General features: G+C 38.6%; 1 protein-coding gene across 3 annotated transcripts in view; it reads left to right on the plus strand.

Moving 5' to 3' along the window:
- Positions 1–12,590, plus strand: part of UTRN (utrophin) — a 519,130-nt gene that overhangs the window by 5,388 nt on the left and 501,152 nt on the right. For all 3 annotated transcript variants that reach the window (XM_045499918.1, XM_045499921.1, XM_045499919.1), the window contains exon 2: positions 1,011–1,181. In XM_045499918.1, the coding sequence (XP_045355874.1) occupies positions 1,103–1,181 (79 nt within the window). In that variant the 5' untranslated portion in view covers positions 1,011–1,102. The remainder of the gene's footprint in view (positions 1–1,010; positions 1,182–12,590) is intronic.

Raw genomic sequence — 12,590 nt, forward strand, 5'->3', positions numbered from 1 at the left:
AGTTTCATGTTAAACATTTTGGCAAGGATATTATATAGATGATGTGGTATATTTTCCATTGTATCACATGGTGCCCCATTATTGGTCATGTGAAGTTTGATGACTTGGTTGAAGTTAGGAGTTTTTTTCCTCAAAATTCTATCATGGAAAAATTTCAGATATACAGACTAATTGAAAGAAATTTTCATTCAACACCTATGTGCCCATGTTCTAGGTTCTTTAATGTACAATTGCTGTATCCTGCCGTTGTCTTCATGGCTCCTCACCCATCATTCTGGTCCAGCTTGGAGGTCCAGCTACAAACCAAAATGGTCTTTTCAGAAGGCAAATCTGATCATGTCACTTCCCAGCTTGAAGCCATCTATTGGATCCCCCTTCCTGTCTAGAGAAAGATCAAAACCTTCACCTTGTCTCCAAGGCCCTGTCCCTGGTCCTGTCTACGTACTTTACCTAATTCACCAGATCTCTCTCCTCTTGGCTGTTTGCTTTCCAAAGACACTGGCTCAGCTTCTTGAATTCTCCATGATTCTTCCTACCACTTCACATGGAAGGCTCTTTTCTTTTCCTCTTCCCTCCTCTTTTTTTTTTTTTTTTTTTTTTGCTAATGAAATTCTCCTCCTCCTTGAAGGCTTGGCTCAAATCTCACTTGAAGAAAACTTTCTCTAATTGCCCAGGGCAGGTCAGATTCCTCTGCTGTATGCTCATATTACTTTATAGTTCTCATCTGTACTTTTGCAACATGTCAGTATTGTAATGAAATAATTCATTATATAATTAACAGCTTAGTGTCCATAAACTTCAAAATGGCAGAGGCTGGGTCTCTTTTTTAGTCGTATCCCCATTGCCCACATCAGTGCCTTGCACATAGAAGTTGCTGAATAAATATTAGCTGAATGAATGGTTAGTATATACAGTTGTATATGACTATGTATATAAAAAATATATATGTATATATAAATGTATATATATACATTTTTTCCCCCAGTCAGCACATTCCCTTTTCTCTTTAGGTATTGATGTCGAGCTGGACCATTATAGAAAGCTGGAAGTCTTAAAAAGAGGATTTAATACAGTCTTTGGATTAAATTGAAACTCTGCAAAGATGGCCAAGTATGGAGAACATGAGGCCAGGCCTGATGATGGGCAGAATGAATTCAGTGACATCATTAAGTCCAGATCTGGTAGGTAACGGAAGCTTAAGAAAATGATGGATTATTATGAATAAATTACTTTAGAAGACATGGGTTTTTTTTTTTTTTTTTTTTTTTTTTTTTTTTTGGCTTGTTTTTGCATTGTTCTTGTGAGACAAACTTCTTTTGAGCAACACAGTTCTGATAAGTGACTATTGTAAAAAGTAATGAATGGGTCTCTGAGTGTCCTGTCTTAATTGCCAACTCATTTTGGTCTTATTGTATGTTTATGGGCACTGTTTGGTGAAATGCCTTCTGCCTCCTGTAGTTGAATGCTTTTCCTTGATGAGACCACCACTTTCCACACAGACACACAGCTGAGCAGTTTTTTCTTGTTCGAAGTTTTATGAAGTTGAATGGATTACGTGCTTAAAGTACAAAGTAGCACAGTTTCTGGTAAGGTGGTTCTTCCTGAGTCTTGCTTCCATTACCGTATATCCTTACATAACCATGTCTTTTTGGTGGCCAGTGTCAGGCCAACAGATATCTACCTTTGCTTTCCTTTTTGAAACTTTTTATGAGTCTCCTGAAGGTACACTTTTCACATGGGTAACCTAAGTCAGATTGATGGTTTTCATGTGACATTTAGATTGGGGACTGAAGGGTACCACTCTCTTCCTCGTTTTTATATATATGTAATTGAGTGATTTTTGACTCTGGCTGTACAAATGAACAACTGGGGAGGCTTTAAAAAATGCAGATGCACTGGCTCCCCTCCAGACCTGTTGCATAAAAAATTTCTGCATTTTTAAAAATCTTCAAATATGATTCTGAGACGGGCTCTAAGGGGAGATATTTTTGAGTAGACAGGGACTTTCTGACTTTTGAAAATTACACAGAACTCCACCCTGGGTGTGAACACTATACTTAAGTAACTTTGAGAGTTACTTTGAGGTATAAAATTACTTCCAGTGTAACTTGAAAAACAAAAAAAGGAACCTAATCCCTGTTTTTGCTGTGTGAACCATCTTTATACTATGTTAGGATCCTGTTTCTTAATTATTTGAAATTGCAAAAATACGTACTGAAAATAATCTGTAAATTAATAGAGACACACATTTAAGATACATATTTCCCTCCATGATAGTGGTGTCGGTTAATTGGTAAAAGTTGTGGTTGTTATAGTCTTGGCTCTAAATATGTAGCTACTGTTGTGTAACTGTAAGGATCTTTTGGAGGTACAGCTTAATATCCTGTGTTAAAGTACACTCTTAGGATGTTTTCTCTAAATTTCTTTCTGTTTAAGTGTTTTTGTAGTGTAAAGTACTATGTAGATAAAAGAGATTATTAATATCTTCTTAAGAGCACAGAATGTAAATCCGGAAATATGTAAATGTAACAAAGAGGAAAAGAAAAGACACAACTTAACATATCCATGTTTGTCATGGTCTATAAGTTGCGAGGAGGCATATTCTTAGATAGTTTTCTGAGTCAATGTCCATTACAGTAAGACCTTTGATATTGATAACTAGCCATGTCCATAGAAAAGTAATTATATAAGTTTAAAAAATATTGAGTATATCTGATGAATACACATAACTTCTAAACTCTTCTTTAAATGAAATATTATCATTTAAAAAGACTGCCAGTTTTCTTACATTATTGGGGGACAGTTGGGCAGAAATTCTCATGTTTTTACCATATAAATACCATTGGCTCAGTAACTCTATTTTTAGACTTTTCCCCGAGGGAGTACACAGACATGTACAAGCAAGAATTTGATCATAGCATTTTTATAATAGAAAAACATTGGACACACTTTAAAAACTCAGTACTGAGGATTGGTTAAGTCATAATTTCCCAAAGTATTTGTGAAGGAGTACAAGTTCTGATGTATACTTCAAAAACCAATGTCATGGGCCAATAACTTTAGGAAATAAGTGGTTAACCTGCTTTGTTCCTCTAGTGTAGGGCATCGGAACAGATCATGTAGAATCTCAGTGGAGCTAATTAAAATAGGGTATATACGTAAAGTAGAATGTTGTACATTTACAAAAATGTTATGGATGTGTATAAAATACATTCATGATATCGTTAAGTAAAAAGTGTAATATGAAGTCCTATATGTGGGAAATACTTATTTCAAGAAGATTTAGCAGAGCATATGTTCATCTTGGTACTGTGGCATTATCATTTTTCTCTTTTTTGCTCATCTGTATTTTCTAAAGTTCTTTAATGAGTCTGTATTATGTAGTTCTTACATTTTTAAAGACTCTCAAATTGCTTAGAGTGTTTTAATGCCACAGCTATGACTGTTACTTTGGTGGCACCTACTTCACAACACATTGAAAAGTTAGCTGTTGCATAGCTGAGATATGAATCACATTCTTTTGGCTGGATTATGTTGCAAAAGTCCGTAGATAAATTTGGATTTGAATGGGCCTGTATTAGTCCCAATCTTGCTTTCTGGAAGGCACTTTTTTGATTCTTTTAAGGTAAATATTAGTATACGGTGGTCAGGTCTCATAGTACTCTAAAATTTACGTATTGAAAAGGGATTTTTAGTTCATTTTATGTCAAAGGAATCATCTACATATAATGCATATTTTTAAAGATCTTCCTTGGATGTGTTCTATCCTGAATTTTTGACCTTTTCAGTATTTTAAAGGAAAATGCAAAACTATGTACTGAAAATAATTTGTAAATTAGCAGAGATACACGTTTAAGATACATATTTTTCTCCATGGGAATTTTATTTTTTTGGGAAATAAAATATAGTGAATTTTCTTATAGGAAAACTTTAATACTAATCTGTTCCTCTAAATTTCTTCCTTTTGGGGGACTAGATTTGGGGGAGGGGTAGAGATTGGGTGGGGAAAAAATTGCTATTGAGAGTATATTGATCACTTAAATCTGGGTTTATGAAGATTCTTCTCTTTCTTCCCTGAATCCTTGGGTTTGGGCAGTGTAAAAGCCTGGCATAATAGAAATATTTGTGCATTTAAGTTACTAAATTATTTCAAAATTTTTTTTTTTTAATTTTAGAGAGAACAAGCAAGCGGGGAGCAAGGGTGGGGTAGAGGGAGAGAGAGAGAGGGAGAGAATATCTTAACCAGGTTCCACACTCAGCATGGAGCCCGACGTGGGGCTCAATCCCAGAACCCTGGGATCATGACTTGAGCCAAAATCAACAGTCGGACACTCAACCCACTGAGCCACCCAGGTGCCCCAGTCTCCTATATGTTCATATTGCTATTTGGCATTTTTCTTGTTTTGTGTGTTTGTTAATGTCCTCCCCACTAGAATTTAATTCTACAAGAGCAGGGACCAGTACATCCCTGGCATCAAGCCTAGGGCCCAGCTCTTAGTAGGTGAGCAATGAATGTTTATTCAGTGAGAAAGGCTACAGAGCTGGAAAGTGCCAGAGCTGGGATTAGAATGCAGTTGCTCTGACTCCAGAAACTCTGCGTTTGACCTCTGCATATTGCCGAGTCTCCTAATTTACAAGGTAGTTTATTTCACTGCTGCTGGATGATTCTTCATTTGTCCCTGAACTTACTGCTTATTAATTTTGCACAGTATTAATTCGGTTTATACATCCCTCTGTCTCTTCCCTCCTTTTCATAGACCCTGGGCTATGAGATAAGCTTCTCCAGGCTCTCTGGCATCATAGCCCTGCCGAGGGAGGGCCAGTTGTAGGAGATACAGCCTGCTGCTCCCAGACTTGTCCCAGTCTTTCTCGCTTCTAGTCTCTGTCATTTATTCTTAAGGGTTAGCAAAGGGGAAAATGCCAGAGGACAGGCAGTCCTTTGGGTAGAAGGCAGAGAAATTGATAATTTGTTTGTGACGTGAATTCCCTTTTCTTTTTTCCTTTGACTGTTGCTCAAGGCTTTTCACTGGCTGGTAAAAAAAAAAAGGTAGTGGATTTCAGATGCACTGCGATTTGGCACAGTTTAAGTCCTGGTCTGATGCCCAGATGGATATCTCTAGGATTGAAAGAGTTGGTAGAGGTGGGGGAAGGGGGAGGGAAGAAAAGAGAGAGGCCAGTGAAATAAAAATAAAATGAATTATTTAATAAGGAATATTATACCTGGTTACATTTATAGCAAGCCTCCTAGAAATATGCTGTGTTTGCAATAAAGTAAACTTGCTTAACAAGATTCAGTTTTATGAAAATTATGAGGAAGATTACCTTATTTGTTTCTCTTTCAGTGGCCTTTCTTTAGGAAGGACACTGGTTATGTTGCATTTAGGGAGTCCTCGATCTACTTTTCTCTTTCATTTAAAGAAATATCTGTGAGGGGATTTTTCTAAATAGCTTGAAGGACTATGAAAAATTATTCTTTTTTTCCCCCCTGAAGCTTTACTTGGCTGGAATACCTATGCTTTGGAGCGGGCTCTTTGAACAGGTTTGTTTTTTTCCATGAGCCCTGGGGATTTGTGGTGAGGGACGGTAACCCTGATGGAAATTCAACTCTGACTGAGGAGTGCAGCTATTCTTGTAATGCGTATAAAAATATTCTCCATGTTGTCGCCTCATTACGTTGAAGGAGTGCAGTTCTAGAAAAGCCTTCTGTATTAATGTGATTCTCATGATCTGTTACTGTGGTGGTGGAAGCTCTGTAGGTGACCCATTCCCAAATGGAAAACATGAATTGCTGAGAATGTTCTAAGCGTTGGAGGTGCATTAATTATATGGACAGAATGGAAAACTCAATTTTATTGAACCTTACTTGAGGCCAGAAGTTTGAACCAGAGGCTGATAGGATGATTTTCTGGGAACAAGCGAACACGCAAGATTATTGCAGCAGTTGTAAATATTAGTTAAAATTTAATTGTGAAAGGACACTCAGGTGGTTTCAGATGTAGGGGCTAGACTGTTTTCCCTTAAGCTGTGTGTGGAGGCAGAGGTAGTTACTATATTACTATTTTTATTTTTTTGTATGCCTTAACTGTTTAATAATAAATATACTCAATTCAGGATTTGAAATGTGAGTCATTGTGAGTTTTTAATATATATTTACTCTTGAAATGATGGCTCTTGGACTGAGAAAACTAAGCCAACTCTAGCCCTTTCACTTTTGCTTCCTCTGCCCTTGGATTTACACCTGTCAACTACAGGAGGCAGGTCTTTTTCACCTTTCGCGTAGCCTTTGCACTGGGGCCTTTGAACAACCGCATACCTGAGGTTTACTTAAATACTGTGGGTCTTCTCCAGGAGCTTGTACTCCTGGTCTGATTAATAGGGGGAATTTTTTTGTGTGTGCTCATGTGGCAGCAAAGATTAAGGTTTGGGGTGGTATAATCTCACATTGATTTTGAGAACTCAGTTTCTTTAAAAAAAATCATTTCTATCATAGCCATTGAGCTCAAAGTGTAAAGCAGAAGACTAATATATCATAGATGAATATTTTCAAATGAACTTTTCTTTTGATGGGGAGGGGGTGGTGGCTGGGTAGTTATTATGATTTCTGTCCAGTTCAGTAATTTTAACATTTAATTATGTAACAAAAAACTTTTTCCAAAGAGCAGAGAAAGCACATAATAACATTTCTTATGTAGCAGAGAAGCTCATTTAAAAATTGACTTTGTGTCTCTGAAGTGGTACAGCTTTGAAATAAATGCATCCACTGTAGTTTAAAAAGTATTATCTGTTTAGATATTTTTTTTTAATTCCACAGTTTTAATATTTGAGAATATCTTCCATTCCACTTTCTAGTTAAGATTTTGGTGTGTGTGTATGTGTGTATACATGTATATATATGTGTGTGTGTATATATATATGTATATATGTATATATATATATATATATATAATGGGGGGTGTGGATAGCATTTTGAGGTTGATATTCACTGATTGTTTTTCACAGGCTATGTGTGAATCATGTTACTTAATGTTAATTCAGTAATTACATAGATGGATATGTATGCTTTTATTTTGAAAGTTGGGTTTTGGGCTCATCCTGTGTGGTATTCTTTTTTTAGAGGGAGAGAGAGAGAGCGAGCACAAGCAGGGGAGAGGGGCAGAGGGAGAGAAAGAGAAAGAGAGAGAGAGAGAGAGAGAGAGAGAGAAAGGATGAGAATCAGAACTTGATCTCATGACCCTGGGATCACGATCTGAGCCAAAACCAAGAGTTGCATGCTCAACCAACTGAGCCACCCAGGTGCCCCCATCCCACGTGGTATTCTTAACTCAGGCTGCACATCAGAACCACCTTCTGGATTCTGATTCAGTCCTGTGGGGTGGGGACTGGGCATCTGGAGTTTTAGCAAGCCCCTTTGATGAATGGAGAAGGAAGGCAGGTTGAAGACTTTTGGAACTAAAGTGAAAATGGTGTGTGCATTTCAGAGGAGCGAGGAGAACTGTAGTCAAATGTTGAAGATTCTTTCTCTACTTCCCTTTGAACATTTAAAAAGCAATGGGTTCTTGTATTGGACATTTTTTCTTTTGCTTTGTATTTTGAAGAGTTTGGGTTATATTGAGCAAAGGTAAAACCATGGAGAGTGGGGGAGGAGAGTGATGAAATTTGGTAGATTTCTTCTCCTGGCCCATTAAACCAGAAGATCATACCAAAATATTCAGCAGCAAAATACTTCTTATTGAGTTCCTTGGTCTTCAGCTCATTGTACTTAACCTCTTCCTGCTGTAAGCCTATGCCATATCCTGAAGTCTTACATGGAGTCCTCTGATCAATTCACTGTAAAAACTTATTGTATATATTTTCTAAGAAATTATTTCTAAGACAGGTATGTTTTTGACTCATGGTGGAGAAGAGATTCTCGTGTCTAATCCTGTATGCTCGTTTTCCTTTTTTCTTTCTTTTTAGTTATAATTTATTCATACAGTGGAATAATTTGCAGTAAAAAATTCACCAGTTTTTTCTTTATTGATGTGGGGTGATTTCTTTTTTTTTGTTTTTCTTTCTTTCTTTTTTTTTTTTTTTCAACGTTTATTTATTTTTGGGACAGAGAGAGACAGAGCATGAACCGGGGAGGGGCAGAGAGAGAGGGAGACACAGAATCGGAAACAGGCTCCAGGTCCGAGCCATCAGCCCAGAGCCTGATGCGGGGCTCGAACTCACGGACCGCGAGATCGTGACCTGGCTGAAGTCGGACGCCCAACCGACTGCGCCACCCAGGCGCCCCGATGTGGGGTGATTTCTAAAGATGTGATATAAAGTATAAAACATAAACAACATTTTGCTAGTTTACTTATATTCTTTAATGTTGGAGACAATATTACACATGTATTTCCCTCCCTGTTTGTGTAATTTTATTTTTAAAATTTACTTATTTTTTTAAAGTTTACTTATTTTTGAGAGAGAAAGAGAGAGAGAGCATGAGCAAGGGAGGGGCAGAGAGGGGGAGAAAATCCCAAGCAGGCTCTGCACTATCATTGCAGAGCCTGACACAGGGCTTGAGCTAACGAGCCATGAGATCATGACTTGAGCCAAAATCAAGAGTTGAACACTTAACTGACTGAGCCACCCAGGCACCCCTGTTTTTGTAATTTTCAATAGGTGGCATCTAATACTTATATTTAATATAACTAGACTTCTTTTGATATAATTTGCCTATCATTCTTTTAAAATGAGTGCATTTTAAAAAATGAATAATTGTTTTTATGTCAAAGATGAATTAACAGTGAAGTGACTTTTGGACCGATTAGGAGTTAAGTGACTTTTGGGCCACTCTAGCAAGTTCCTTTGAGGATCCGTAAATATACCCCAGAGGTCTTGACATGTCCTCGTGTTCATTTAACTAAACCAAGCCAAACCCAAACTCCCGCTTTCTTATAGACCTTGAGTTATGTCTTTGAGCTCTAATCTTTAACCTCTTTGAAGATATAGGCAGAGATTTTAAGTTCTTCATTGATTAAGCTTCAGGTGGTTCAAAATATGTAATTCCTGTTATATATGTCACTGTGTGGAATTTGACATCATGTGTCACAATTTAAGGGGACCTGTTCCTGGGGACATTTTTAAGATTGAGGTTTAAAAAGGGAGCACCTGGTAAGGCATAAACAGGATGATAATTTCTATCTGAATAGAGACTTTTGTGTAGAGGTTGGCCATGTGGGAGGTATGGGGAAGTTTCAATGAACTACTTAGGAAGGAGGCTTCTCAGAGTTATTTGAAACAGAGCACAAAATAAAACCAACAAAATCTACTCCCAAACAAATAGACTTAAAAACAAAATTTGGTTTTAAGTTGTAACTGATTCATTTTTCAATTGTTATATTGCCAGTTTTAAGATACATTGTCTTTTTAAAATTGAGATATAGGGGCGCCTGGGTGGCGCAGTCGGTTGAGCGTCCGACTTCAGCCAGGTCACGATCTCGCGGTCCGTGAGTTCGAGCCCCGCGTCAGGCTCTGGGCTGATGGCTCAGAGCCTGGAGCCTGTTTCCGATTCTGTGTCTCCCTCTCTCTCTGCCCCTCCCCCGTTCATGCTGTCTCTCTCTGTCCCAAAAATAAATAAACGAAAAAAAAAATAAATTAAAATTGAGATATAATTGACATTATATTAGTTTCAAATGTAGTGTAATGGTTTTTATTTGTATATATTTTGAAATGATCACCACAGTAAGTGTAGTTAACACCATTAGCATGGATAGTTACAAATTTTATTTCTTGAGATGAGAACTTTTAAGATTTACTCTCTTAGCAACTGTTGAATGTATAATACAGTATCATTTAACTGTAGTCACTGTGCTGTACATTACACCCCCATGATTTATTTATTTTATAATTGGAAATTTGTACCTTTTGACCTCCTGCATCTATTTCACCCATCCCCCGTCCCCATCTCTAGCAACCAGCAATCAATTCCCTGTATCTTTGAGCTTCATGGTGGTGGTGGTGATGATGGTGTTTTAGATTCCACTTATAACAAGGATCGTATGGTATTTGTCTTTTTCTGTCTGACTTATTTCACTTAGCATAATGCCCTTTGTGAAGGCCCATCCATGTTGTTGCAAATGGCAGGATTTCTTTCTTTTTTATGGTTGAATAATTATTGTATGTATACATCACATTTTTTTTTTTTTTTTAATCCATTCATCCATTGAAGGACATTCAGGTTGTTCCCATGTCTTGGCTGTTGTAGATAATGCTGCAGTGAACATAGGGCTGCATATATCTTTTTAAGTTAGTGTTTTTGTTTTCTCTGGATAAATACAGAGAAGTGGAATTTCTAGATCTTATGGTAGTTCTATTTTTAGTTCTGTTTTTTGAGCAACCTCCATATTTTCCATAGTGGCTGTACCAATTTCCATTCTTGCCAATAGTGCACCAAGATTTTGTTTTTTCTTCACTTTCTTGCCAACCTTTTTTTTTTCTGGTCTTCTGTTTTTAAATGTTTATTTTGAGAGAGAGCATTGGTGGAGAGGCAGAGAGAGAGGGAGAGAGCAAATCCCAAGCAGGCTCTGTGCTGACAGTGGGGGAAGAGGGAGAGCCCAGTGCGGGCTCAAACCCATGAACCATGAGATCATGACCCAAGTCAAAATCAAGAATTGAGGGGCGCCTGGGTGGCGCAGTCGGTTAAGCGTCCGACTTCAGCCAGGTCACGATCTCGCGGTCCGTGAGTTCGAGCCCCGCGTCGGGCTCTGGGCTGATGGCTCAGAGCCTGGAGCCTGTTTCCAATTCTGTGTCTCCCTTTCTCTCTGCCCTTCCCCCGTTCATGCTGTGTCTCTCTCTGTCCCAAAAATAAATAAACGTTGAAAAAAAAAAATTTAAAAAAAATCAAGAATTGGGACACCCAACCAACTGAGCCACCAGGTGCCCCATTTTTCTTGTCTTTTTTTGATAGTAACTATTCTAAGAGGTATTAAGTGATAACTCCTTGTGGGTTTGATTTACATTTCCTCAGTGATTAATGATGTTAAGCACCTTTTAATCTACCTGTTGGCAATTTGTACGTCTTCTTTTGAAAAATATCTATTCAGATCCTCTGCCCGTTTTTAAATCAGATTTTTTTTTTTTTGCTATTGAATTGTATTAGTTCTTTATATATTTTGAATATTAACCTGTTGGAGGAAGGCATTGAGAGGATGTGACCACTAACTGACTTGCAAGCTGGACCTGGGCAATCAGAGGCTCCTCACCCCCTCCCATGCCCTTGGAATGTACGTTGTGCCCACTGTTCCTGCCCTAGGAACTACTTCTGCTGTTTCTTTGGACTCTCCTTGCCACCCAGGCACCCCTGCATGTATGTTTAAATGAAACATTTAGGGATGTCTGCCACCATCTTACCTTTTTAGCAGCCCCCCTCCCCCCCCAATAGGCTGTGAAGGAGGCGCATGGTTCCATGTGAGTACTGCCCACAGCCCTTTTCCTGACTTTGTGATGTAGCTTGCTTTGTTTTCTGTGCTTGGTTGTTTTACCCCTCCTAAGCTGCCAGTTTGGAGACCTCCATTCTTCAAACAGCATAAATGCCACAAGGCATTCTACTCTTCGATCACTGAGCCAGAATCAATCTCTCCCTCTTGTTCAGTCTCTATTTCTATTTTTGGCTGTTCTTGCTTGTGTATGGTCCATGCTCCCCTAATCTGACTTTCTGATGCCAGCCTTCAGCTTAGTCTCCACATGCAGCAAGTGCACAATGAAGGCTTACTATATATGCTAATGGTTAAAAAAAAAATCAGACTTGCTTATATACATACTTTATTCACTCAGCAAATGTCTCTTGTTCCGACATTAGTGCTAGGTGATGGGCTCAGAGGTGAGCAAGACACATGTCTGTTCTTAAGGTGCTCCCAGGCTAGTTGGGAGGAGAGAAATAAATAGAAATCCTGTACAAGAAACAGGGCAATGCACACAAGGCCACGGGAACATGGAAGGAGGAAGGAGAAACTCTTGTCTTGGTGAGAATGAGGGTAGGGTTGGTGGTAGCACCTTAACAGGGGGGAATTTGAAGCGTGCCTTGAAGGATGCTCAGGAGGTAGGCATGTGGACAGTGAGGGAAGGACATGGCAGGTTGATGGAAAAGAGCAATGCATTTTGAGTCTGTTGCTGGTAGATGGGTATGGCTGGGGCCTTGTGGATGGTGGGATAGGTTGGGGCCAGATTTTGAAAGCTTTTCTGAAGCAGGCTAAAGATTTGATCATTTCACTGCAGGGAGCCACCACAGGAGTTTTAGTGGGTTAATGATGGGCTTAGTACTATTTTTCAGAAAGATAACTTGGTTGGCAGTGTGAAAGGTAAATTTAGTAAGGGAGCAGAGTTGGGGGGAGGCAGGGAGTGGGGAAGGGTTATGAAAATAATTGAGGGTAGAGATTATGGGGGCCTGAACCAAAGCGGTACAAGTGGAGACGGAGCAGGGAAAGGATTTGAAAGATGGCTAGCAGTTAGTAACAACATATATGAAGCTGCCATGTAAACCTCACTTTCACAGGATCGGTTTTATGTTTTTCAATTGGCTGCATAGGTTTTTTCAAATCGTGTTTAATTCGGGTTCTCAGCAC

This window comes from Leopardus geoffroyi, chromosome B2, assembly GCF_018350155.1.
Source record: "Leopardus geoffroyi isolate Oge1 chromosome B2, O.geoffroyi_Oge1_pat1.0, whole genome shotgun sequence".
Lineage (NCBI taxonomy): Eukaryota > Metazoa > Chordata > Mammalia > Carnivora > Felidae > Leopardus > Leopardus geoffroyi.